The sequence below is a fragment of the Quercus robur genome, chromosome 2 (genome assembly GCF_932294415.1).
Source record: "Quercus robur chromosome 2, dhQueRobu3.1, whole genome shotgun sequence".
NCBI classification, from domain to species: domain Eukaryota; kingdom Viridiplantae; phylum Streptophyta; class Magnoliopsida; order Fagales; family Fagaceae; genus Quercus; species Quercus robur.
The window spans coordinates 6,717,402-6,745,000 of NC_065535.1; the positions used below are offsets into that span (position 1 = coordinate 6,717,402).

At 36.0% G+C, this 27,599-nt stretch overlaps 2 protein-coding genes across 8 annotated transcripts in view; both read right to left on the reverse strand.

Annotated features, from left to right (window-relative positions):
• Positions 1-4,597: 4,597 nt before the first annotated feature.
• LOC126712107 (CST complex subunit CTC1) lies at positions 4,598-13,348 on the reverse strand. Of its 3 annotated transcripts, none has more exons than XM_050411312.1 (16): positions 12,141-13,348; positions 11,892-12,010; positions 11,493-11,567; positions 11,306-11,381; positions 11,132-11,194; positions 10,966-11,043; positions 10,656-10,853; positions 10,247-10,351; positions 9,827-10,105; positions 9,107-9,598; positions 8,364-8,957; positions 8,182-8,273; positions 7,223-7,430; positions 6,974-7,094; positions 5,550-5,884; positions 4,598-5,008 (listed from the first exon to the last, which is right to left on the reverse strand). In XM_050411312.1, exons 1-16 carry the CDS (start codon positions 13,242-13,244, stop codon positions 4,835-4,837), a joined length of 4,113 nt encoding a protein of 1,370 aa, XP_050267269.1. In that variant the 5' UTR covers positions 13,245-13,348; the 3' UTR covers positions 4,598-4,834. The 3 variants fall into 3 exon arrangements, 2 of the variants coding, with proteins under 2 accessions (XP_050267269.1, XP_050267268.1); XM_050411311.1 differs by having other exon boundaries at positions 8,364-8,966; XR_007651044.1 differs by lacking the exons at positions 4,598-5,008; positions 5,550-5,884; positions 6,974-7,094 and adding an exon at positions 7,700-7,804 and having other exon boundaries at positions 7,286-7,430; positions 8,364-8,966.
• Positions 13,349-16,322: 2,974 nt separating this feature from the next.
• Positions 16,323-27,599, reverse strand: part of LOC126712108 (uncharacterized) — an 11,447-nt gene continuing 170 nt past the window's right edge. Inside the window, exons 1-18 of one of the 5 annotated variants that reach the window (XM_050411316.1) lie at positions 27,156-27,599; positions 26,879-26,934; positions 25,766-25,881; positions 25,374-25,637; positions 25,187-25,284; positions 24,519-24,681; positions 24,312-24,422; positions 22,835-23,869; positions 22,587-22,739; positions 22,376-22,475; positions 22,183-22,277; positions 20,801-20,983; positions 20,657-20,713; positions 20,510-20,581; positions 20,204-20,302; positions 17,551-17,682; positions 17,259-17,432; positions 16,323-17,040 (exon numbers count right to left, since the gene is read on the reverse strand). The exon at positions 27,156-27,599 is cut by the window's right edge and continues 170 nt beyond it. In XM_050411316.1, coding sequence (XP_050267273.1) covers positions 16,870-17,040; positions 17,259-17,432; positions 17,551-17,682; positions 20,204-20,302; positions 20,510-20,581; positions 20,657-20,713; positions 20,801-20,983; positions 22,183-22,277; positions 22,376-22,475; positions 22,587-22,739; positions 22,835-23,869; positions 24,312-24,422; positions 24,519-24,681; positions 25,187-25,284; positions 25,374-25,637; positions 25,766-25,881; positions 26,879-26,903 — 3,048 coding nt within the window. In that variant the 5' untranslated portion in view covers positions 26,904-26,934; positions 27,156-27,599 and the 3' untranslated portion in view covers positions 16,323-16,869. Of the gene's footprint in view, positions 17,041-17,258; positions 17,433-17,550; positions 17,683-20,203; positions 20,303-20,509; positions 20,582-20,656; positions 20,714-20,800; positions 20,984-22,182; positions 22,278-22,375; positions 22,476-22,586; positions 22,740-22,834; positions 23,870-24,311; positions 24,423-24,518; positions 24,682-25,186; positions 25,290-25,373; positions 25,638-25,765; positions 25,882-25,999; positions 26,051-26,878; positions 26,951-27,151 lie in introns of those variants that run through there. The other 4 variants (XM_050411315.1, XM_050411313.1, XM_050411317.1 and 1 more) reach the window with 4 other exon arrangements.

Consider the following 27,599-nt stretch of genomic DNA (forward strand, 5'->3'; position numbering starts at 1 on the left):
CAGAGGAGAGCAGCACAGCCAGCATAGGTAAGTGGTGGTAGTTGAACAACTGACGACCAGTAAGTGGTCGGCAAGGACACCCACACCAGACAAAGGTAGTTAAAGGCTAAAACAATAATACTAATCACGGCAGGCTCTATATAAGAAACCCCTTGTTGTGCACTGGGGGGAGGAGGAAAATCACGATAATAGGAATTTTTAGGAAAAACGATAACCAGAAGTAAGCATTGGGAAGAAAAGGAAATAAAACAAAAGAAAATAAAAGTAAGAAGTAACGAGAGGAAAAGAAAAACAGAGAGTTTAGAACGGCAGACATGCACCAATAGGTTGATCCCCTCTCTCCCTCAATAGCCTTGCTCTCTATAAAAGGCAAAAGACTTGTATTTGGGCATAGACCATTTAAGCATTTTCTCTCAAAACAATTAATTTCTTCTCTGAGATTACTCGTGTTGAGGGAACGTCCCTTCCTTGGTTTCAATCCTATGTATCACTTGGCATGGCAGACTAACACTTTGATTTTGCTAACTCTGTTTATCCTTCACTTAGCTTATTCTGTATACGAAAAGCCTTTTGTTGCTCACTTTTATATATTGTGACTAAAAGTAGTGACTATATTTTCTTGTGTTATTCGTATTATATCTGCTTATCATAACTTCTTTATAGCGACTTTACTTGCCATGGGCATGTAATCAAAACTTGGCAAACGTAGTGTAGTTTGTGCACAAGTCAAACCAAGGTGGGTTCCAATTAGACTAATCTCAACTCCCTTATCCAGAAAACTCGGGCCTAGTGTAGTATGAAGCAGCCCAACATTACAAACAAGGCCCACCACCTTACAAGTATTAATTTACACTTTTTTGAAACCATACATTTTCTAAAATATGTAATGGTTTCTCACTATATATATATATATATATATATATGATTTAGAATTTAATTGGTTTTAAACTCTTCAATTTTTGCACCCAATAATTCATTTGCCACAAAAATTAAAAACTTATATGGACACGTGACGAAAAATTGGACTCCAATTAAAATCCAATTTAGAATCTAATTAGATTTGGATTCTTCGATTTTTAGATGGACACGTGGCAAAAAATTGGACTCCAATTAAAATCCAATTTAGAATCTAAATTGGATTTGGACTCTTTGATTTTTACAATCAATAATTCACTTTGTACAAAATTAAAAATTAAATGGGACATGTGTCGCAAAATTAAGAATCCAATTAAAATCTAATTGAATTATCTTTAAGTTTTGGCTATATATATATATATATATATGTATAGATAAGTTGAGTTCAAATTACACCTAATGTAACTTTAAGTAATATTACACTACCTAATATTTTTTAATTAGATGTGAAATTTGATAAGTAGACCACTGGATTACATTATCTTTATATATTCTTCATATTTACAAAATTTTAAGATGATCAAAGATTAATAATTATGTCATCAATTAATTGTTTAAATTCAAATTTTTGAAATTTAAAATGATACATAAAAGATTAATTTATAGATCGAATAGTAAATTACATCAACCGTTGGATTTTCATAATATGAATTCAATAACAAGTTATTAAATTGTGCAACATTATTTTGAGTTACAAATAAATATATATATATATATATATATATATATTTGTTAATGACATTAAACATCACCAAGGCAGGCCTATTGAATCCACTCCTAGGAAGTAAATTAGGGATAAACGACCTCACTCGCCAGCCAAAACCGTATATCAAGTAATCTAACAAAACTCCTAATAGGGATTGAATGTCTGGTCTATAGCTCATTCAATGCCTCTAACTACTAGACTGCACCCTGTCATTCAGCCAAAAAAAAAAAAAAAAATAGAGACTGCACCCTGTCATTCAGCCCAAAAAAAACTTCACCCTGTCACACAATTATATAAGATAGGTATATTTTTTTCATAATGCAAGAGAACCTAATGACCAAAATTTTGTTGAAAACAGTCTTCTAGCATATGCATCTGGCAAAAGAAGAGATGTAAAGGCATTTCAGCCTTATCAGGAATGTAAACATAAACTGAAAACATACTCAGGATTTTTGATATTAAAGGAAGAAGAATCCATCACATTCTTTAATTATAATATATAATAAAAACAACTACCAAAAAGCTATTTCCAAAATTAATAAAATAAAACGGTAAAAACGAGCTATAACATCGAAAAAACACCTGAAGGAATCAAACATTTGCCTGCGGGTTCTGAGGAGAGGGCTCCTCTTGCCTGTTTTCTTGGTGGGTTTGAATTGGCGTTGTCGGTACCGAGGTGAGAGACGCATTATTAGCCCTTGGTCTTGTAGTAGTTGTTGGGGGGCTAATCCTTCCATCAATGCATGATGAGCATTTCTCCTCTACCCATCTCTCCATATCATAATGGCCGTAGCCCAGGGTTCTCCCACCTGAGCACAGCCGTCCGATCATAATGGCAAGCACCCCAAAGATTATGATCACGGCGAAAACGGCAATAAAAGGAACAAAGGTGCTGTGGCTGGAGAAAGTTTGCTGTGTTATGGTCACTGTTGGTGGAGGTGGTGCTTGATCTAGCGGCATTGACATTAAGTTTGATGTTCCAAGATAAATATGATTCTGGACTGTTTTTGGAAAGCTGGGAATTGGCTAGGTAAAGATTTCAAGCTTATGGGGTTTTTGGAAAATGTAGCCTGAAAATGTTGGAGGGTATATGGATTACAAGTTAGAGGTCGAGTTTGGAGGTTTGGAAAAGAAATTGATGAAGAGAATATAGAAGGGACTGGAAGGACAAGATATCTTATGGCTAACTAAAAGAAGCAGTAACCAGATAGTGTAACTCATTCAATAATATAATGAGAAATGGAAGTACAGGGTCAAGTATTACTTGAGGCAAAACCAATCGAGAAAGAAAGATTCTGCAAGTACAGATAATACTAAAAGGATGTATGTGGAATCTTAAAGATCATGAATACTTTCATTTCCTAACCACTGAGAGAGAGAGAGATGCAGTTTAAATTTCAAAAAAAAAAAAAAGAAAAAAAGAAATGGTACATATAATGATAATGTGTTTGGCAAGTAGAACTGACTATGATAGTTTTTAAGCAAATATTGGATCTACGGAGAGGACACTACACAGTTCTGTTCACCAATGGCAAACGCAAACCGTAGAGTTGTTTTCACATAAGTAATAATATGTTATTTTCACTTTGAGGAACCCAAGGAGCAGAACAGAACAGAACAGACTACAACAGTAAAAGGACGAGAAGAAAAGCAAAAAGTCATCAGAAAAGTGGGGGATTCTCGGTACTCTAAAGTCCAAACTCTTTCCGAGAGAGAGAGAGAGAGAGAGGTATTCTAAAAAGAACGTCGACTAGCTTTTTCAGGACTTTTTTTAAAAAAATCTTTGTGGTGTAATGTATGAAGCAATGGAGAAGGAAAGAAAACAACCTTAACATGACACTCCTACCTGAAAGTAGGAACTCTTTTTTTCTTGCTCGTACCACGTGAACACCACTTCCTATTAATAATAATGGCAAACAAACCTCAGGCTCAAGCCAACATTGGTCCCCCTTTTATTATTTATAAATTATTATGTAATAAAACCTCAATTCGTCCAAGCTCTTAACCATTTTTGTTTCCGGATTTTTTTAATGAATTGGATTTTGTTCTGTAGTTTTAGGGCTTTTTAGCTTGTCTAAAGGTACAGTAATTGAGCTCTCATTGGATCAAACCGGTTGTTTAAGACAGGACAAGTATCATCATAATGTAGAAAAAAATTTAATTTGTCCTGTCTTAAACCGGTTGTTTAAGACAGGACAAGTATCATCATCTTTTATTATTCTCATAAAAAAAAAAAAAAAAAGATGGACCATATTATTATGGTAGGAGTGTGTCTGACATGATTGTGTATGGATTTAAGCCCTCAATATAGGGGCCATTCAAAGATTTTTAACTTATTTATTGCCATCAATGTTTTAGTAGCTGAACCGGTCGAATGAGTCGCAAAGGGTTGTGGCCAGATACCGATTCATCGGTTCAAACAGTTCAACCGACTCGACTAGTTTAGCCCATATTAGAGCCAACCTCTACTTGAGCTCGCTCAAATATACACATGACGTTATTCAACAACAACCACTCATGCTATCTACATCCTCAGGAACTACGAGCAATTAATTCCTTTCTATTTTTCATATGCTGTCGTGATCAGAATAGCTTTTAAAATCACTGTATCTGATTGCATTGTTCATAGATTGCAAGGGCTTAGTGGTCCTAGACCCTCAGATATGAGATCAACAGTACATGAGATCCAAATCCTCAGCAGTGAACAAGAGTAAACTCCTCAGCATCCACGGCAGCAAACAAGAATTAAGAACTCATCCACGGCAGCAAACAAGAATGAAAAACCCGTGTAAATCAAGGACCTGGACCGGGTTGCTCCTAAAGCATATCCACACCAGCTTAAGAACAAGTTTCAAACAAACAAATTTACCAAGACGTATTCGGGAAGGGCAGGGTCCTCAAGTTGATCAAATAAGTCAATTTGTATGTTAATTCTTTAACTACACAAGTTAATTAGTATCATTGACATCATCGAACTAGTTAGACATTGATTTTATATTTCAACATATATGGTTTTCTACCTCCTTTTAAAAAAAAGACCCTGCAACCTATAGTTGGCTACTAACAACAAATCCTTAATCCCAAGACTTTTCAACAATATGATACATTCTTGAAAAGTAACTAAATTTTACATTTGCCATCAACCTACCGCAACCCTCCACCTTTGTGTGGGCTTGAGACCAACTGTGAACAAACACATAGGCCATAAAACAATTATCTATTAAGCAGTTCTTGGATCAAATACCTGCCATCAGTAAGTGGGTTTGAGTAACAAACTTCCATAGCCCATATGTTTTGTATGGCATGCACGGTCGGCCCCATTCCTGAAAGGTGTTCTTTCCCCAATTGCCTAACAGTACTTGAATCCATCACGCTTGCAACAACATTCTGCCAACACGAAATTGAGTCAAATATTTCAACGTGTGAAGAGAGGAATGGTTAGAAGATAACAGAAAAGGCAGCAACTGCAAAAGGCCTGATCAAGAAATGAGCACAGGGAAGAGGAATGATCAACTCAGAGTACAAGAGAACATCCAGGACAATGGTAAAATTGATAATAAGTTCCCAAGCAGAAGTAAATAATACACACTAATCATCATGAGGAAAATTAAAAATTGCAAAAGGAATATGCATGAAGGGAATTTAGACATATTACAAATGTGTGAAATCAATATTCTAAGCTTTCATAACATTCTACTGAGCACGCCTATCCTACAACACTTTGAAATTGCAGGTAAAGTCACTAGCAAATTGAGAACTTCCGGGTGATGACTAGCAGGTTCAAACTCAAATTTGTCATGAATTTAAAACCAAATGATTCCATCTCCATGTAAAGGCCAACCATCTAAACACTAAAAATATCTTCATTCTATCTCTGAGGAAACAGAAGTTTAATTTGCAAGCTCTTCCACAATAAATGTAAACTCACCCAGAATGTGCCAAAGCAAGCATTGAAGATTATGAACTTAAGGAGGTTCTCATCTGAGCAACTGAGGGCATTATCTGAACTGACAGAAACAGCAAGGTCTTGATAAGAAGAATCAAACATTGACCCATGATTCTTCACTGTAATTCTATCATGGTTCCTGATTATTCTCTCAATATGATAAATGATTGTGCTACAGGCATTGTCATCTATCTGAGCCCACTTTGAAGTCCAGCCACTGTTTTCAAAAGCTCCCCGTGGGAGTTTTTCATGCAGCCTCAGCAAGGTTGCTGCTCTTTCAGCGTTGGCCCAGCAAAAAGAAGAGGATGACCCATCATCTACAAGTTGAAATGAGGGGTAAAAAATAAGGATTCAAAATTACGCCAAAATAAGTACACTAACAAATGAAGGCAAAGTCGCTAGCAAAGCTGAGAACTCATGGAAAGTGGAGGTGCTTGCTTCTGAATGTTGATGATTAAGTCGAGATCATTGTATAATCTAACCTGCTCCACTTCTGTATTATTCACGAATTATTTTTGATAGGTAGTGTACGATGCAGGACATTTAACTATGACTCTCCATAACGTTTACTAGACTAGTCAACAAAAATAAAATTTACCAGACTCATGACAATTACATTAGTGCTGCAACATTTTGTAGCAGAATGATTTAGGGCACCGAGATGAAACCTAGGAATCACCACATTCAATAAGAGTTTTGGATGTATGTGGGGTAAAGTGTCAGACTTCAAAAACAGATATATTGCTAATTGAGATTTATCGTAGCCCTTTTTCTTGAAAGAGTAGAGAACCTTAAACAGACTTTGTTAAAGCTGTTTTCTAAAAATAGATTCCAGTTCCTTCAAATTGAGCTTAACTTGTCAAAAAAAGAAAAAAACTTCGATTCAATATACTTAGACCTTCTAAAAACAACTGTTCCTTAGTCTCACCAACTGAATGTTCATGCACATAGGCAAGTAGAGGGTCTTGTCTTTGACATGGAAAAGGTTATAATCAATTTTCTACCATAATTACACAACTCCAAAGAATTAGTGTAAAAGAATGTTTAACCGCAGGATCAATTCAATGAATTAAATTCCTATAAATTGTAGGACATACTAATTGCACATACCCAAAATTCCCGTGATCTGAAGGTCCCCAACAAAATATAAACAAGGAAAACAAAGAACACTAATTGGAGAAATAATACAGGGATGAGGAGGAGAAGCCTAAAATGCTATGCCTAGATACCACAAGACAATATCACCAAAACAAGGAGCTGTAAAGAACCCACTGCAATCTCTCATCCTGGCTATGAGAAGCAATCAAGTAGTGTCAACTAGCCACAGCTTTCATAACACAAAAGGCCTTAACTCTTAACAATGTCATCATATTATAATATTTTCTGCAAATAGAGAAATGACTTACCCAAAACAAAACCAGCAAATGGGATGTCAACAAAGGGTGTCCTAGAGGTATCTTTTGATTGTAAATCATCATATTTTACATTCCTCCTCTTCTCCAGAACCAGTGTATGGATAGCAACAACCTGTAACAACCAATGGCACAATATGAGTAAGCTTCATCTGTCTGAGAACACACATTTGGGGGTGTAGTAAGGAGATGAATTTAACCTGCTTAAAACTCATATAGTATGATAGACAAAAAGCAACTTACCCTGCAACGAAACCTCATTGGCTTGCAATCCACTCTTTGAATCAAATCAGAAATCAGTCCTGAAGAAACAGTATCTGGAGCAGCATCATTGTGCACATCTGAAGCAGGCCAAGAATTGATATTTTTGTCATTGTAGGGTTCACTGACTGCACTGATGGAGTTTATTACAATAAATGTTACAGGTGTCAACATAAAGCTATTCTTTCCCCTGGAAAATCAAGGAATAAAATTGAATTATTATATAACCATTGCAACAGTTTAGCAAAATGTAAAGAAACCGATTTAGAAATAATCCAGATAATCATTGCAAAAGTGGAACTATGAGAGTATAGGTAATTTCATAAAGATAGATCATGCAACCACAACTTAGAATTTGAAACTGAATAAGCTATGAATGGAGACAACACACACAAGAAAAAATGAATGATATATCTTATAGCCATGAATAAAGTCTGTAAAGGAAGTACACCCTGCAACCTTCAATGCATAAATGTGGGCAATCACCATTGATGCTGCAGCAGCAAAATGTGTTCCCCAATGTCATACTTGGATGGTTACCAGATTCTCATCCCAACATGCCACCTAAAGCCAAAATCAGTACCAATTTAATTGATTTAATAAGTTAATACTACCTTTCACCCACTAAATCATAACTTATTTTTGTGGCTGAAGCAGTGTCACTTCTACACACTTGATTGCTTCTTTAACCCCATTAAACTCAGTCCCACTTGCAGTTGTCCTTGATTACAGAACGCTGGGTGTTATTTTAGAAATCACCTATAAATGTTACATTAAGCAGTGCCTAGAAAGTGATTGGCCAGCAAATGTCTTTGTAGCTTCTTACTAGTGGACATCTATAAATAAACCTACCGATTCATACAATCAAAAGCAAAAAACCACAGGCAATAAAGAAGAAGAAAGTAAAATCTATAATATTAAATAACAAAAAAACTGCCTACCCCCTGTCAAGAATTCGATGGAATGTTGCATATGCTCCAGGTCCAAATCCAATAGGAATAGCGCGTTTATTTAGGGAACCACAGATCCTCACCTAATTAATGGAATAGATGCAAGGAGATAAGACATAATCCGTCCAAATTATATCCAAGAAAAGAAGAAAGAAAGTGAACTAGGAATTTACAATGTGATGGTCAACCAAAACATGAATACAAAAACTTCTTATAACTCCCTGAAAGAATCTTGTCTGGAGAATATCACCGAGGCTTTCACAGCTCAGATGTGCATCAATGGAACTATGGTCCATGCTATAAAAGGAAACCACCTGCCCCCGTAAAGATGATAAATTTCCCTCAGGAAATAGGCAACTACAATCAGTGGACGCCATAGACAGAGAATCATTAGTGATTTCTTTAGGTGGCACAATTGGTTTGACCAGGCCATCTTCCAAACCCCCAAGATTTGCCTCCAAGATATCTCTTACGTTTGCAGGGAAAATAATATGAACATCTGAACAAGTGCTAGGAGAATTTTCTGTAAAAACCTGGAGGTGTTCAAGTTTATTTGCAGAGAGAGCCTCATTATTGCTGAAAGAAGAACTACTGAATACCCGGTGGTCAGATGAATTACTATCAGGAAAAACCTCATCAAAAGCATATGAAAGGCTCCACATATGTATTCCAGAATTAAGAAGAACTTTAACATCACTGACGTAACCAGAACCCTTTTTACAAAAAGAATCATCTCCATGATGTTTTGTGATGTAATAACCACCAATCTGCAAAAACTGGAATTTAGATGAAAATAAACACAAGTTAATTCACATTAAAAATGAAAGCACAATGCAGCATTATTTCCACATCCCTGGACCAAGAAAGTACCATTGGAGCAGGAAAAATTTGGAGTAAAGAAAGAAATCAAACTCACCTGATACTTGAAAAAACTTTCAGACTTGATCTCCAGCAATACCTTTCGTGCACTTGGTCTGCAACCACCACCACCATTTAAACTGGAACTTGTGCACTGCAAGGTACCTGAACTAACCATGCTATTACAGTTAACACCTCTAACAGTGATCAAACAAGAAATTTTTTGGTAAGAACTCAAGTTGCAAGACATCAGCTCCTCATTGAATTGAGCATAAGAATTAGAACAAGAACTCAGTCCATGGTCAGGTTTGCTGCAATCATACATTACACCTGCACTCAATGCTTTGATTGATGCAAGATCAATTTTACGTCTCTTGAGAGAAGCATGCTCCTGGTAATTTTCACCAGCACAACATTCCATGGGTTCCTCCAGCTGTTCCGTTGAAACCTTTGTTGGAAGCCCATCCCCGTTGAGAAATAAATCCCAAGGCAAAATTATGGCCTCAACAAATAGACTTGACGTGTTTGATACAGCCATATCACCATTAAGCTGTGAAATTAAGTAAAAGTGGATTTATTGATCACAAAAGTAATGAGATAACTATGTGTTCTAAACAATCAGGGCTAATGCTCCTAGAATTCCCACCCTCCCCTCTCTCTCTCTCTCTAATTTCCATAGGTTTCACTTGGGACAACTCCAAGTGAGACTTACTTGGAAAAGCTTCTAAGAACATGACAGAAACAATGTAGAGAATAAAGTTACAACAACAAAAAATACCTTGTGCAACACAGGAAATTTGTGTGTTACGCGAAGTAGATGAAACGCTCCACCTTCAAGTTTCTCAAAATCATCCTTTTTGTCAATACAAGGATAAAAGGGAAGATTTCTGCAGGTTGCATCCCTCAAATGAAAATAAATATAGACTGCTAGGTTTATATCTCTTGCCAGTGGGATGCACTGAAATATACTTCTGCATGAGACTGACTCATTATCAAGCAAACCCAAATGATCTATCAAATGAGGTTCACCTTCAATAATAAGACTATAGTCAATTACCTGAAAAGCCAAAAGAAAATAAATGTGACTCCAGAGACTGGAAGAATACAGCCAACATGTGCAGAAAAAATTTTATTTCAATCAAAGAATCTCATGACTAGATAGTGGAGAACAGGTTGCAACATCATCACCGTATATGACCTCATATATGCTGTGGGTATTCCAGGTTGATGGAAGATCTGGTATAAGAACATCAATGTTACCAGTCGCATCAACCAACTGTAATCTTCCAGAAGAGGGAGAAATCTGAATAGAAGGCATTCTCATGATGATCAGATCTACAGAAGTTTATAACCCAACTCATCTAAATTTTACAGTACACAATCAGCATTTTGAGAACTTGACACCCAGTGAAAATCATGTAAAATGTGCAGAACATACAATTCAAATGCTCAAAAAAATTAGACAACCCATTAGTATTATGACTGTCTTCTTTCCTAATCAACAACTGGACTTTGTGGGTCACATTTGATGAAACTGATACAAACAACATGATGGCCCAGATGTTACAAGATACTAGAATAGTTTAAAATAAACCTCAATTACTAACCTTTAGACTTCCAAGCAAACTAATGCCCATATCTTCACTTGTAATTATTTTCTTGATTGATCGGCCATAAAATCTCCCTTCACAAGATTGAAGGTTAAATTGGTTGTTCTCACAAATATTTTTACAGTCATTTTCCCGTTGTAGCATTCTCATCCATGTGGCCTCACAGTGACAGATAAAACTAGATATGGGCATCACCTGAAATAACAGCTTGAATAATCACATTTCTATAGGAACTAGATAACATATGTCCTTCAAAAAGATCAAGAAGCCAATCCAACACACACAGAATTCAAGACACAGGAGTTACCAATTTGAGGTTATTAGAATGCACTTCACTACCACAGCCACACTGGTCATGATTACATACTTCCACGAATAATCCATGCTGCCAAAAGAAAATATAAATCATTATATAAGATGAGAACAAAAGAAAATGATAACAGATTTTATCCAACTGATAATTACCAATTTACCCGAGATCGAAACGCTGGCGGAGGTAAATGTAAACTAGCATAGACCTGAGCCAGTCCTTCCTTCTGATAACACCTTGCAGACGCCAAAGCTAGCTTATTGGAAAACAATATAACAATGACTATTGAAAAGAACAGAATGCTAGAAACTCTGTGAATCCAAAGCTAGTGAATTACATGTTTTGATCCCAAAATCTCCTCATTTGTCATACCAGAAAACTTTTTCCCAAAGCATGAAATGACAAGTAATACCCTGAAACCAAACCATCCAATAAAATAAAATGTCAGACATCAAAAGGTTTCACCTAAATAAGATAGTTTGATAACTATACAACATATAGAAGCTTTAAGGACAACTGCATACCATAGTCGGGCAGAAAATACTAGGGACTCAACAAACTTCCCCAGCATACTTTGCAATTGTGAAACTACATGACTCCTGCAGCATAAGATTAGATTATTTATAAACGGGTGGAATGTATGGAAATTCCAAGGAAACTCAATGTTTAGAATCTCATTTGAAATATCAGGGACTAAATGCACTCAACAAGTAAGCTTTAGGGACCAACAGTGTATTTTGGGATGGTTCAGGATCATTTTGAGTCATCTTCTGATATGGTTTAATGCTCAAATAAAAATGAAAACAAATGTTCCAAAAAAGAAAAAGATGCTCAGTTTCCACGGGTTGTCCACAGCTGCCTTAGATGACTACTCACACATCAGGAATTCATTAAGATAACAAAATTAAGTAAGCATCCCATACCCAGTTTCCAATGGGGAGAAGGATTCCACAACAATGCTAGTCTTGAAGCAAGCCCCCAGTATAAGCATTTTCTTCCAAGAAAATTTTGGATTCACAAAATGAACATTTCTCACGGATATCTACAAACAATTGAGGTGTTACAAAACTCAGATACTTGCAACAAATTTCACCCATTTCTTATGATAAGACATATTGTATGTGCAAAAATAAATTTTGGGTCAGACAAACAGTGAATTCATTCTCACTTACAAGAGCGCCAACCCTAAGACTATGCGGTGGAGTTAGTAAATGATCAGTCAACAAAAGCCACACTTCATTGTCCAGCTCAACAACCATCCCTTCCATGTACACACCTCTAATTACGCCCTTATACGAACCACATTCTCCTTTCCCCTCCATCACACGTTTTTCACGCAGTGCCCATTTCTTAGACAATCTAGACAAATGCAAAGCAGATTTCTCCGTAGTCACATACATCAACCGAGACTCATTCTTTCCTATATACACCAACTTCATCTTCAACCCCGAGACCATCACAATCTTCCCAATAAGTTTCACAATTACAGGATGCCAAAATGAAGCAGAACCACAAAAGTACACAAACACGGGTTTTGTATAAGAATGAGTATCATGTTCTCGAATTGAATCATTCAAACCCAATTTAGAACTCTTTGAACTACATAATTTACATTCACAAGCGATAACTTGAAGTAAAAAACCTCGAAGACTTGAATTTACACCTCTTTTATTGCATGGAACCACAGAAACAGGACTAATAAACTCTAGAGCACCGTGAATTCGATACCAAGCTTTGGGATCAGCGTCAGTGGTGGTAGATGAAGAACCTGAAACCAATGGAAATGTATCCACATTCGAACACCGACCGAGCCCGAGCCCACTCGATTCGAGGAAACTCCATTTGATAATCTCCAAGAACCAGCCGCCGCGCTTCAAGGGAATGAAATTCCAAGCGAGGACGCGGATTTTCTTGCCGATGATCCGAACATCGAGGTCGAGAACGTCGCAGCAAATCGAAGCCGAATCATCGGAGAACTGGAGGCAATTGTTATTGTTGTAGGGGCATCGAAAATTAGGGTTTGGATTTGAGGGAGAGGTGTTGATTGGGAGGGTTAGGGTTCCGATCATGGTGGCTGGGTTGTTGAGAGGAGTGAGAGTTTTAGGGTTAGGGTTTAAATGGGTGGGATTTGGGGGTTTAGGTTTGGGTTTGGGTTTGGGTTTGGGAGAGATCGGACGGCCGGGAAGGCGGGAGTGGAGAGATGAGGTGGCGGTGATCGGACGATTACGGTGTATTAGGTCGGAGATGGTGAGGAGTTTCGGAGTCGGATCATCCATCTTGGTTTTGGGTTCGGAGATTGAGAATGTGTTAATGGCTTTCTCTATTCTCTAGTGCTCACTGTAGAGAGAGAGAGAGCGAGAGAGAGAGAGAGAGAGAGAGAGAAAAAGGAGGGAAATGAAAAATGAGGCATTTGAGAGGGAAAATTGGTTTTTAAAGTGGGCTTCTAATTTGGGCTTTTCAATGCGGGTCGAAGGCTAACCCGAAACTGGATCCGGTGATTCGGATTCCCTTTTTGTTTTGTTTTTTCTAATTTTAGTTTATACTGTGTTTTGTTATTAATTATTTAATTGCATATCTTCTTGTCAATTTAATTTAATCCTCTGTTATTATTATTTTTTTTTTTAGAAGGCCATTATTATTATTTTGATAAAAAGAAGTAGTGTCCCAACCTTTGATTAGACTATTTCACTCTTTATCCATAATACATCAAAAAACCTCATTGACCAATAGTGTGACGAATGAAATTTAAGACCTTCAAGTTTAGGACACGTCTTTCAAGTCCATTATTTTGCTTATAAGAAATAAGTTTGGCTTGTATCCAATACTCTAATGCACTGGACAAGACACGATTTAAACATGTAACCGCATCGTGTCACACTGTCCACGATAATCTTTTCATTTCCCTTATGTGGATAGAATTCAATGTTAAGTCGTTTATTTAAGGATGAAAACTTTACCAGTAAATCTAAATACCGGAAACGTGACATCTCCCAGTTTCTTAGTTTGAAGAGTATCAATCAAGAAGAAACGAGACAGTGGCAAAAGGCCAAATCTCGCTTATGCAAGTTAGCTCTGGTGATCTTATCTTGGGCATACTCACAAGGACCTAAAGTAATTATAAGCTAGGACCACAAAAGAAGAAGCAAGGTAGATCAAAAGGCTTTTAAAAATAAAAAGAAGAAGCAAGTTGCCATTAGCATCCCACTAGTAAATGGCCATTGCTCAATAGCTATATAAGTTTGATGATTTGTGCCATTGCCCCAACAAGAAGTGTGATTAGAGTCTCCATTTTTGACAATAGAGTCTCCATTTAAGTTGATGAATTTCTGTATTATTTGGAACTCTACTTTGTGTTGATATGATTAAGTTTTGTATTTTTAAATTGTTATATTTTTTATTCTCTTTGATTTTATAGATGTTATAAAGATAGTATATAAGAATATAATGTTATTTTATTACATAACATGACTTAGATAATTTGGTATTTATCACTATTTTTTTTTTTTTACTTTTTTTTCTTCTCATATTATTTCCTATAAATTTCTTATTATTCTCTCTCACATTCTCTCTTGAAAAAGTGGTTATTCTCTTTCTCTTGATTTTTTATTCTTTCTTGCAACTCTACTTTATGTTGATGAATCATTGTAATTTTTAAAAACTTTATTTTGGGTTCATACTTTTTAGTGTTATATTTTTTAGCTCCCCATCACAAGTACCTCTCTCTCTCTCTCTCTCCAATAAAATTTAGAGAATAAATTATACATATTTCGTATAAGTTTGATATGAGTTTTGATTATCATGATAATCTCTTTTAAGAGAATGAATAATTTGAATTATTTATTTAAATAAAAATTATACATACACACATATATGTATATATTTATTTATTTTACTTAAATGTATAATCAATTCCATGCAATTCATTTAAAATAACGACATTAAAACAAATAATTGCCCTAAATATTACATTTATAGATTTATAACTTTTATGTTTAAAAAGACTTTTACTTAAATTTAGTTGCACCAAGGTTCAACAAGATATACACTGCTATAAATTTTTTTAAAACCTTTTCGCCTCTCTCCGTGTGTGTGTGTTAAAAATATTTAGTATTCTAAAAAAAAAAATATATATATATATATATATATATGGTTCAACAAGTTTCTAAAAAAAAATATGGTTCAACAAAAGCGTAGCAACAATTAATGCTATGTTTAAAATTTTAGATATTATGAGTTTGAGATTTATATATATTTTAATAAATTTGGATTTAAATTAGATACTTTCAACCCAAACATGTCTCTTCCCATTATGTAAGTACACAAAAATAGATTGAAGTAGACCAATATGAACTGAAGTAATTTGAATGGACTTGGACCAAATGGACAGAATATGACGGAATAGGAATAAGGTGGACCGAATAGGACCAAATGGACTGAATAAGAACGAATGGACTGAAGTGGACCTAATGGACCAAAAAAGACTAAATTGGACCGAAGTAGAGCAGTGTGCACTGAATAGGACCAAAGTGGACAGAATGAACCGAATAGAACCAAAGTCAACAAAATGGACCGAATAGGACCAATGCGGACCGAAAGGATCGAATAAGACTGAAGTGGACCGAATAGAACCAAAGTGGACAAAATGGACCGAATAGGACCAATGTGGACCGAATGGCTCGAATAAGACTGAAGTGGAACAAAGTGCACAAAATTGACCAAATAGGACCAATGTGGACCGAATAGGACCAAATAATACCAAAGTAAACAGAATGGACCGAATAGGACCAAAACGGACAAAATAGGATTAATGTGGACCAAATAGGGCCAATGTGGACTGAATAAGACCGAATTGGACCGAAAAGAACTTTAATGGACAGAATGGACTAAATAGGACCGAGTTTCTAATGTCTATTTTAGTATTTTCCTTGTATTTTTTAACTCAAAACTAAAGAGTTTAGCCCAAATATAATAAAATTTTATACTTTTAAACCCAAAAATTAAGAAAAGAAATGAATTTTTGAACTAAAATTGAAAAGAAAACATACAAAAAGAATCAATTTAAGACCCAACTAGTCTAAAATGGACTGAAGGGGGATTGAAATTGACCATGTGGACCGAATTGGACCGAAGTAGAAATTATTTAATTTTTAGGGAGAACAAATTATCTTCAAAAAATTTTAGAAAAAAAATTATACAATATATTACAATACAAAATAATTATTTATTCCCACGTATTGTGTGGGTCTACGACTAGTAATAATAATATTAATAAACATGTAACATGAGGTGCAAAATGGTGCACGGCCCTAATACAGCCGAGGTATACATGAAGAAATGAAAGAAAATTAACATCCTTCACCAGAAGTTCACATCCTTCAAATATATGAGAGTTCCATTCATGCCAAACACACCAAATATGGGGCAAAGGCATAACATTCCAAGATCATAGCATTCTTATATACTTCCCCAACTTTCCAGTAAGCTAAAAACTCTATCACATTCTAAGGCATAACCCCACATCACACCAACGATCTCTCCCTAGAGGACAATGAGAGAAAATGATTCACAGTCCACTTTTACTCATGAAACAGTAGTCTACTATAATTAAAATACCATGACCGAGTCTTAGAGCACCTTATATCTGCACATGTTTTAAGGAAGGCAATGAAACAGAACATTGCAAATGGAGATTAATTTACAGGTGGCAATTTTGAGAACTATAGGTAAGGGCAAGGGGTCCATTGCTGCCACAAGCAACTTCCTCCATATCCATCATGTTCTATCAACAAACTCTAAAGCATGGTGATATAGGCTTTTTCAAATTCTGTACAATCTAGAGGACACACTTGCCCTGAAACATGTTAAGAGACGTAGTATCACAACCATCCCAAACAACACCATTCAATCTGTTCTACCTACAAAGGCCTTCCCCATTCTCAAACCAACAGTTTCAGAGCTAGGTGCAATCATCAAGTTTCCACTATCAGACATGTAGAAATAGTTGTAGTTGATCCTAGTAACCAAATCTGCCAAATGAGGAAAGTGCCCCACATTGAGCTTGAAAGATAGGACCTGCGTAGAACACCACAAACTATAACATGCCCGTTTTCAGGTGGTGAATGTAAGAAAGAAAGCACATATTTGTGGGTGCAACTACTTGAGGATGCACATCTACTTGAGCATATATTTGTGCTTACAGAAAAGATGTTGTACAGTCAGAAAACCAGAGTTCGATGCAAACTTTGACATTCACATTATAAGAATCAATACTAGTATAAATAGAAGCTTACTCTTAGTAGGAAAGCAATGCAATCATCAAACTGTTTCTCAATACGGTCAACTTCCATTTCACATCTGGCCTTGATTGCAGAAACTGCTCCACCACTACTAAGAGTTTGCTGTATGGAGTAGAAATCAAGAGCTAATCCAAGGATAATATTGATTCGGCTTGCAATCAGAGCCCACTGAATTCAAAGAGATCACGAGAAGATACTCAGCATTACCTCAAAACAAACACTGAATTACACAAGATCCAAGCATTTAGGTCACAACAGCCAAACAAGAAAGGCAAAAATTACCCACCAGTTTATCTGGGACAACAAAGCACTGCCGTTGAATTGACAATAAGTAGGCCTCATGAACTTCTATGACTTCATCCCAGGATCGAGCGGCAGCCATACCTTCACACAGTTCACGCCATGCACTATGATATACCTGATTACTAAATCCTAGTCAGATATCTAACAAGTTCTTATTCTTTTGAAAACATAAACTTAGATGCAAAATGGTTCATGCATAACTAATAATTCATGGTGTCTACAACTATGTGAAAAGGAACATAATGCTTTGGAGTCAGCTAATAAAATCTCTTGTTATAGAACAAGGAACTTTGAACCAAATTCTTCCTACACCAAGGGAGATGGTTTAGGAAAGGGAAAGGAGGTTACCTCCCATTGTGTAGCCCATACCAATAGGCCTCCAATTGAAAAAGTAATATAATCCATAATTAAGACAATACCACTTCCCATTATTATCATATGTAAGCTTTTCAAGACAAGTTTGTTGAAATTAATTTTCATCTTGGAGGAGCTTTTGCATGGAGAGGGTACCTTATTAGTAAAACGCACCACATTTATTATAAATTTAAAAATAAAAAAACCAATATGCTGAAGAACCCATTTATTGTGCATGGTAACTAATATAAAAGTCCATAATCCCTAATAACAAATGAGTTGCTTTTAGAGTTTTGAGAATGCATTTGAAGCACTATGAAACCAGAAACAGAAGCAACCATAAAACTTAATTTTTGACTGGAAATAATATCAAACGCATTAAATGAGTAACAAAGGAAAATCTAGTCCGACGAACTATCATTGAAGACCCGAAGTGTGATTGGTGCCATGCTGCTTCTGAATCTCCATTGCATGCATTGTGGTCATGCCATGAACTGGACATTGTCTGGTCGGACCTGGTGCTGTGGCAGTTTTGAAGTTCAGTTTTTTTTGGGGACTTCAAGGAGCTTCTGTCTTGGATTTTTGAGCAGGAAAAAAGCCCAGAACTTTTTGCAGCCATGGCATGGTCTATATGGACACAACGGAACCAGGTTTGCCTCTGTCAAACAGCTCCTACCCTTCATCTAGTCGAGCAGCTATCGAGAGACAGGTTGTGTGAATTCCATGCTTGTCAAGCATCTCCATTACCTTGTCATCAACCTCGTGCTAAAATCAGATGGGTTCCTCCTCCACGTGATTTGGTGAAGATTAACTTTGACGGGGCAGTGTTTGCTAGCGAGAACAAGGCAGGTATTGGAGTGGTTTTAAGGAATAGCTCTAGCTTAGTTATTGCTTTGTGGTCACAGATATTACCTCAAGCTTACAGTGTTGAGGAAATAGAAGCACTGGCAGCAGCTAAGGCGCTCTCATTTGCAGCAGAGATTGGAGTTTCAAGGGCAGTTCTTGAGGGTGATTCTTTGGTTGTAATAAAAGCCTTGTCTGATGAGAGTGTTTCTTTGGCACCCTTTGGTTTGTTGGTAGAGGATGTGAAGGTACTTTCTCAATGTTTTAGTCAATTACTTTACTCTCACACTAAGAGAGAAGGTAATAGTGTCGCTCATAGTCTAGCAAGATATGCAATTGACATTCCAAATTTTTCAGTGTGGATGGAGGATGTTCCACCACAATTTTTTCATGTACTTTAGGCTAATTTAACCGGTTTACCTTAATAAAGTACTTACTTTTCCACCTCAAAAAAAAAAAAAAAAAAAACACTAAAATTATAATTGGAGGAGCTTTTGCATGGAGAGGTCCCTTATTAGTAAAATGCACTGCATTTATGAATTTAACAATTAAAAAAAAAAACCAATATGCAGTAGAACCCATTTATTGTGTATGGTAACTAACATAAAATTCCATAATCCCTAATAAAAAAGGAGTTGCTTTTAGAGTCTTGAGAATGCATTTGAACCACTACAAAACCAGAAACAGAAGCAACTATAAAACTTAATTTTTGACTGGAAAAAATATCAAACAGTAAAATTATCATTATAAACACATACTGAAAAATAAAATTCCAGAGAAACTTTAGTTTCTTCTTTCTTGTGGGCTGAGTTATAGTTTTTGAAACATCTCTCCATACTAACAACTACACACACACACCCAAGCTCAATACATGCTCACTGCCCCTACATGTCCATATCAAAAATTGTAATTCATGAGGGAAATTGAAAAACATGAATATATGAACATGAGGTTACATTTGGTAACTTATGCCATTAAATATCATGCAATTTTTTTTCACCATGGAACACCACTACAGTACTGAACCAATCTCATTAGAGAACAACCAAATATAAGTGACTAATGATTAATTACATCAGGGTATGTTCAAAGGTAGGTGAGTAGACAAGGTCGAAACCACACACACACACACGTGTATATATATATATATATATATAGGACAGGTCAGTGAATGGAAGTACATTGACACAACTACCATACTATACATAACCTATAGAGTACACAGGCAAACATATGTACATTATAGAAAAGTCACCAAACAAAAAAATAATGTAATGGAAAGAAACATGTAGCAGTTTGTTTGGCTTTTAAAGAGTTGTGTCCAATATCCCTAACTCAAAAACACCATGTTTTTGTCCATGTCCGTAAGTCAAAGATTGCAAATAGTGATAAAATTCCCGTGAAAGTAAGGTCCATATCTATGGTGGGACAAGCCTTACCCTATCCATTACATATTGGTGAAAAGCATCCACGAAATGGAGGAGTTTCTGCTCCACTAACCAGTGGTGCTTGCGGTTGTATGTCGGAGTGCCTCTACCCTGCAAGAGGCATAACAAAGATCAAGGTAATTGGAGCATGATACAAATCAGAAAGCCTTTAACATGTGGTTTGCAAAACATGATATTTGTCAACATTGATCCTTAAATTAAATATTTGTGCAGATGTCTTCATCTATGGTTATAAGCTCTGTTTCAAAAGGAAATGGCTATATACTAGAATGGCATTGGAGAAAAATAAATAAATACCTTCCACATCCACCTCCGAGCTTTATCAAGAACAAACTTTGCACGCTTGACCTTCAACAAGAAGCACATCACCTACATCAACCTGGAAGAATTAGAGAACAAAAAGAGGATGATACCTCAAATCCAACCAAAAGTGAAAAGAATTACTTGGTTATACTTCTTAACAGCCTCTGCATTAGCAATAAGTTCAAGTGGCCAGGGGACCTGTCACATCCAATACATGTACACATTAAAGTCGATTCATGAAATGGAGTTGAAAGATAAAAGAAAGTGAACCCAAACATAATAAACCTTGTAGGTGAATTTCAATAAATCAAGGCCATCAATCCCAAAACTGTGAACACGATTTTTACGAGGGGGGGAGGCAACAGTAGCCAAACTAGGATCACCATCAAAACCTTGATTTTTAGCGATGTACACAACCAATGAATCTGGACTTAGTAGCATTCCATCAGCAGAGTTTCTAATAGATTCCTGCATTGAATAAGCACAGACCACTACTATGATTATGATATGAAGTGGCAAGAGAAACAAAAAACATATTGAGCAAACATATAGCACTGATAAATGCCACCTTTGCAGTGTATTTGATCATTCAATAAAATTAAACATTAACAAAAACTCCCCATTTAATCACAGAATCATCGTTTTTGAACACCATGTTCTCTCTGCATTTGTGGCAGGGTATGAGATTGTTCACCCTAGCCCCATACAACCAAAATTGCATAGGTGTCCAGCAGAAATTTAATGAGCCCATTATCTTTTCTATAGCAAATTAGCAATTAACCACAATTCCTTAGTATTGTGATGTTAAAGAGCACCAGAAAAGGGGACAACCCGCATACAAAGGAAGTACACAAAAAAGTGCCTCTCAAAAAGTAGAGGAAAAAGAAAAAAGAAATACGCAAGGAAAAAAACATCAATTTCTAAAATTTATAACATTAAAGAAAACCCAAAAACAAGCCCAAAGCTGCATATGAAAGTTGAACCAAAAACCATGATAACTATGCCCTAGGATATTACATAATCCCCCCATGGGCTGCCCTTTACCCTGTAAAGCTCAGCTACTTCTCTTTGTCCAATGTATTAAATTTAAACAAGAGGGCACAGCTCTCCAGGCTACCAAAGCCTTCCATTACATATTTGCTTTTCTAGATCTCATTTTTATTTATTGACCAAGTGACCTTGTTCATGTCTCCATATTATAATACCAACTTTCCATTCAAATGCTATGCATAACAACACATTGGATTGACATCATTTTCACTGGGAAAGGAATTAACTGAACTGTAAATCATCAACTATGAGTGTATGACTTAAGAAAGTACTTAGTTAAAAAGTTGATTTCTAACATTTATAAAAATACAACTGACCAACCCTAACTAATCTATTGATGATCCATAGGACCATAGCTGAGCTCAAAATTTTGGACTAAGGCTTAAATGTTGTTGTTATTCCTTTTATGGGTAAAAAACTCTCAATAATAATTAGAAGCAGTTTTGTACTTTTGTTATGTTGGCAGCTGTTAAAATCATAGCTAAGCCCTTACAACCAATAATCCTAGTAATCATGCAGATGGAAGATATGGCCCTACAACAAGAACTGAAAAGAAGAATCCCCATATCCTACCCCAAATATTAAGCAAAACATTTTATTGGATTTAGTAACATCACCTGTAATAATGTATTCAACTCAAAATCATCATCCCAAGTTTCTCCCTTGTCCAGCTTATTAAAAATCACAGTCAAAAAATGCTGCAGTAGATCACCTGAAATAACAATATAGCAGTAAATAAGTAAGAGAAATTTGAGGTGCCTAGTAACCAACAAGGACATGAAGTTAAAAGTTCAACTTGCTAAACACTACCTGAACCTAACAAGTATATGGCCCGCAATACTGCAAGCTCATCCATCAATCTCCAATCAGTCATCAACTTTGACAATATATGCTTGCCAATATAATCCACCTATGACATTTAAAAGTGAGCTTCTTTTTAATATATATACATGTGTGGGTGCGTGTGTGTGAACAGCACAATAAGAAACAAAAGTTCTATAAATTAGTTTGAGCTGTTTACTTGCTTCTTAATGTAGACAGTAAGGCATTCCTGCATTATAACCACAGGGAGTGGAGTAGTTCTTGGCTCAACATTTTGAAGCCAGCAGAGAACTCTTGATGCAAGTGTGCTATTTTTCTGGAAAGGTAACAGCTCTGGCATTTGGAGATCATCCTGTTGCCCAATTACATATAGGTGGTTTAAGGAATAATCTTAAGGAATGGTAGTATAGCTAGAAAGCGACTCAGAAACTACCAGTCTAGTACTACCTGAAATGAAGGAAGAAGAGTAGGGAAAGGAAACACCACTTCTAAGAGTTCTGTGTCATTTTGTGAACGAGCATAATCGGATTCTCCAAACTGAAAACCAAAAGTATAATTTGTTCCTTGAGTAACATGAGAAGATTTGCTCTCACAACCATAGACAGCCTTTCGTAAAGCCTCATCATTTAAAGGAGGTAGATAGAAATTTCTAGACAAGTTCAATGTTTTCCAGGCATCCATATTATTTCTAAGGCTTGTCTGACAGACAGTAATAACTGGATTTTCTGGGCAGAATGATTCCAAGAGAGGCAATTTATCCCTAAGACCTGCAACCATATTCTCTTCATTTGCATCAAGAAAAGAACTTGCATCCATACATGCAGACTTTAAATTGTTCATTCTTTTCTGCAGCAATGTATCAACCAAGAACTTATACCAAATCTTCTCTGAGCATGATGGCAAAGTTTCACCACCAACATTTCCCACTTTTAGCTTGCTCACGAAGGATTCATCAAATGATGGGAGAATCTCAGATTTGCAGAGGTCATCTTGCCAAAAGTATCTTGAGATGTGATCACCATGGCCTATAAGACCTGTTAACGAAACTAAGAAAACTTCCGATAATGTTAACCCTGCTATATGTTGCCCACGATGAAAACCATCAATAGAGCTTCCAAAACCATCAAACTGACAATCACTTCCTTTGCCAGATGTCGCTGAGAATGTAGTCGGAACATGCTGGATCAGCTGCAATGATTTTCCAGCAGAAAGAATTGATTTAGATATGTCATGGATAAACAGAGGACATGTTCGGCAATCTCTAATGACCCGCTCTTTTCCTTTGAATAAACTAGGCATAGAGATGGAATCCCGTTCACCCATATCCTTCTTCTCATTTGTTATAGGTACATGATTGCTGTTGCTAGTCGCAGCAGAGAGCTCATCATCTAGTTTCTGAAACTGTACAAATCTTAATAGATAGCTCTTCTCCCAGAACTCAGCATCATCAACTGAGATTGCTTTGTTAGCATAAAAGAACACCTGCAAAGGATGCAAGAATGAGCAAGATAGTATTTAGAAAGGATATTTGAAAGAAGAGACTAAAAATAGAAAGTCAATCCAGCAATACTGCTTATGTAAATAGTGAGATTTTTTTTTTTTTTTTAATTAAATCATGAGATAAAAGTATAGTTTCAGAAGACAATATATCAGGAACATATAGCACACAAATATTCAAATAATAAAAGATTTTATGGGCCATCAAACATGATGTTCCCTAATATTCACTCGCACAATGCAAAGAAGGTGATCTGCGTAACAATCATCAATATTCTTGCACCAGGGAAATGATTTTGGAAAGAATGTCTACATTAATGATATCAATCTTCAAAAATGTATAGTTCCTTTGGAGGAGCTCTTGAGCACAACATAAACAAACTATTCTGAGTTTTTGGCTATAAAACAAATTTTTAATCACAATTACCTCCTCAAAAGGATCATCTAGTGTTCCTTCAAATAGCCAGGAATCAAGAGCCTCAATGTATGGTAACAAACTCCCAACAAAAATATGAAGTAGCATTTGATAAGCTTCCTCCTGAAATTAAAATAAGTTCCACATTTGAATGCATAAACTAGAAGAAACACAAAAATTTAAATTCCAAACAAAATATACTGCCACAGGAGTCACAACCTCACCACCTTGCACTAGACATACTTCATCGAGCTTCTTGTAAAGATAGTCAAGCACATGCACAGCCAATTCAGCAGCTGGAACAGAAGAACTGGACTCAAAATACACTTGGGGTATGGCTCCGTGAACTATTTGCAATAGATACTCAGCACCTGAGCAGAGGCTAATATTGATAAACAGTCATCAGTGATTGTCAAAACAAGAAGAACCGAAGGATAAACAGGGATGAGACCATGAATCTAATTACAAAACAATGAATTCCCTACAGGGGAAAAAGTAACCTATGTAATTGCAATGCAAGATGCCTAATATAGTGAGAAGGGAGATAAAAATGTGGGGTCTAGAGAAAGATTCAAATGCGTCTAACACAGAAAAGTACAATGTCTTAGTGTTGATATTACAGTTCAAAGAATATAGTCATGAAAATTCAAAAGATCGAGTCATTCTCAAGTCGTGTTCCTCTTTTTCTTTTTCCTTTCTAAAATTTTTTCCTCTGATTTTGTAAGCCCCTTGACCAAGAGAAAATAACTTTCAACAATAATGATAAAAGAAGATCCCAACTTGAAGTTGAGAAACTATGGATGGTATTAGTTGCCAACAGGCAATAGCATAGCCCAAACCGCAACAATTACCACGCCTAATTCCAATGAGGTTTAGCAAGTACAAACCTTGATAGAGAATTGACTAAACCTAATAGGGTGGGAGTGGTTCCAATGTCAGCATCACGGATCTTCATTTCCTCCTTCAGAGCAATATCCCGCAACCTCTGCTCTAAACACAAGTGAACTCAGTCTTCATTATAGTAAAATAGATCATAGATTACAGAAATTAAATATTTAATACAGCAAAACATACCTTAATCCAAGCAGAGACAGAACATGCAAATGCCCTCAAAGTAGGGGGTGATAACCTCACAGATGTCTCAACTTTATTGACCACTATTTCTACACGCTGTAAACATGTCGCAGCATACATAAATTGGTTGAGGATGTTAAGAAGGCTTGTATGGGAAAGGTGAGTCACATATATCCCACTTTTGGCATAAAAACTCTTTTCACTCTGGCCCCAATAGAACAAGGAACTAGAAAGCCCTTGAAACATTCGTAAAACACCTCGTACCTAAGAAAAGAAGAGGGAGATGGTACTTGTAAGTTAAAAGCAGCAGTAGGAGCATATATATATATATATATATATATATTATGAAACCAACAAAATTAAGAATCTATTATACCAAGACAAGGCCATACCAAATCAACTTCATTTGTCCTCAAGGAGGAAACTGGTGTTGAAAAATGTATGCCATCAGAGAAGACATCATAGATCCTATTGATTAAGCTTTTAGAAACTTCTGCCTTTGCCCCATCTGCTTAAATATAAAAATAATGCAAGCCTATCATAATCTTTCCCTACATCATAACCCGGTTGTAATAAAGAAATATTATAATAGGGGAACCCCCAAAATTAAAAATATTGATCCCCACCAGAAATGTTCAGAGCATTTAAATCCTTTAGCATCTTTGAGTGATTTTAATCTATAATGATTTCGGAAAATCTCATATTAGCCTCTTAAGATCAAGTTCATTAGATTCTGCGTAGAATAGCTGTATGAAACGTAAGATAGTGAACCAAGATTCATCATACAAATTTATCAACAAAAAATCAAACTCATCTCAAGTTGAGGTTTGGTCACATGCAAAGGTGAGGATAGTATCAAATAACATCAGTACTCAAACAAAGCCTTAGTCTCAAAAAAAAAAAAAATTTTGGGTTGGCTCTGGATCCTCAACATTAGTAAAGGTCGGCCAAATGTATTGTTTCCTACTTTCTACTCCATCTGAAGTCATACCCTCTATTACTTCTACTTCAACTTAGTAGTAAACATCAGTATAACTGAAATAATAATAATAATAATAATAATAAAAATGTGGGGAAATAATACATTAGTGGCCTAATTAACCTATTAATGTTGTTGTTAAATCTTTTGACTGATTTTAACGTTTAACGAATTCGGAAAAACTCAAATTAGGCTAATGTAAGATCAAAGTTTATTAAATTCCACGTAAATTACAACTACTATATTGTACATAGAGCTCGTTTGATATATGGGGTCCATATGATTAAGCGTTTTTGGGAGCTTAAATGAAAAACCCAAATCTCCGTTTCCCAACAGCAACTGCTCCTAGCTTTTTTACAAACTTTCATTTTAAACTCAAAACACAGTTTTGCAATAGCTCTATACAAACGCACCCATAATGTTCACATGGAAAAAAAGAAAAATCAAGTAATTTCAATGGGGGCTATAACATTTAATCTAAATTCACAAAATCTAATACAATTAGCACAGAAAAATGTATACATACCGTAGTAGAGAGGCTTTCCCATCATCAAAATAATTTAGGGATCACACTTCAACCTAACAACACGGCCAAAAAGCCAAAATTCAATGTCCATAAATTAGCTTCAAAAAGCTTAGAGCATTCGCAGCAGCAGCCTTGGCTGTATGCTAGAAATGGCTATAATTTTGGCTAAACAACACAAATCTGCTTACATCAGTATCAATAGAGAATAAACTTGAAATGGGCACACACATTTTACTAATAATTGGACAAAAACAAAAACAAAAATCACATTACCTATTTTTTTTGGGTATGGAATTTAGTTTTCCTAGTAGTGCTCCCCCAGGTGAAACAGTCGCTACTTACGTTGTTCCCATTATTTTGGGGTTTAGGAATTTGGCTGTGTGAGTGTGAGTTCCATGTGGTTTCTGAGTCTTTAAGAGCCTGTTTGGATAGGCTGTTTTAAAAGCCTTAACGCGCGTTTTTATTAAAAACGCAAATACGCGTGCGTTTGGCACTGTGATTTTACTAGAAATTGCGTCCTTTCAAACGCAAAATATCACGTTTTGAAACTGAAGTTCCAGCCAACTTTTTGTGAACGGCACTTAAAAACGCAGATCTTGTAATACTTTTTAAGGCTTGAATACCTGATATACCCTCACGCATCTGCTAAATGACAAAATCACTGGCCAGCAAATAACCTCACCTCCCTGACTTTCCAACGACTACACTGTGCTCAAGGTCT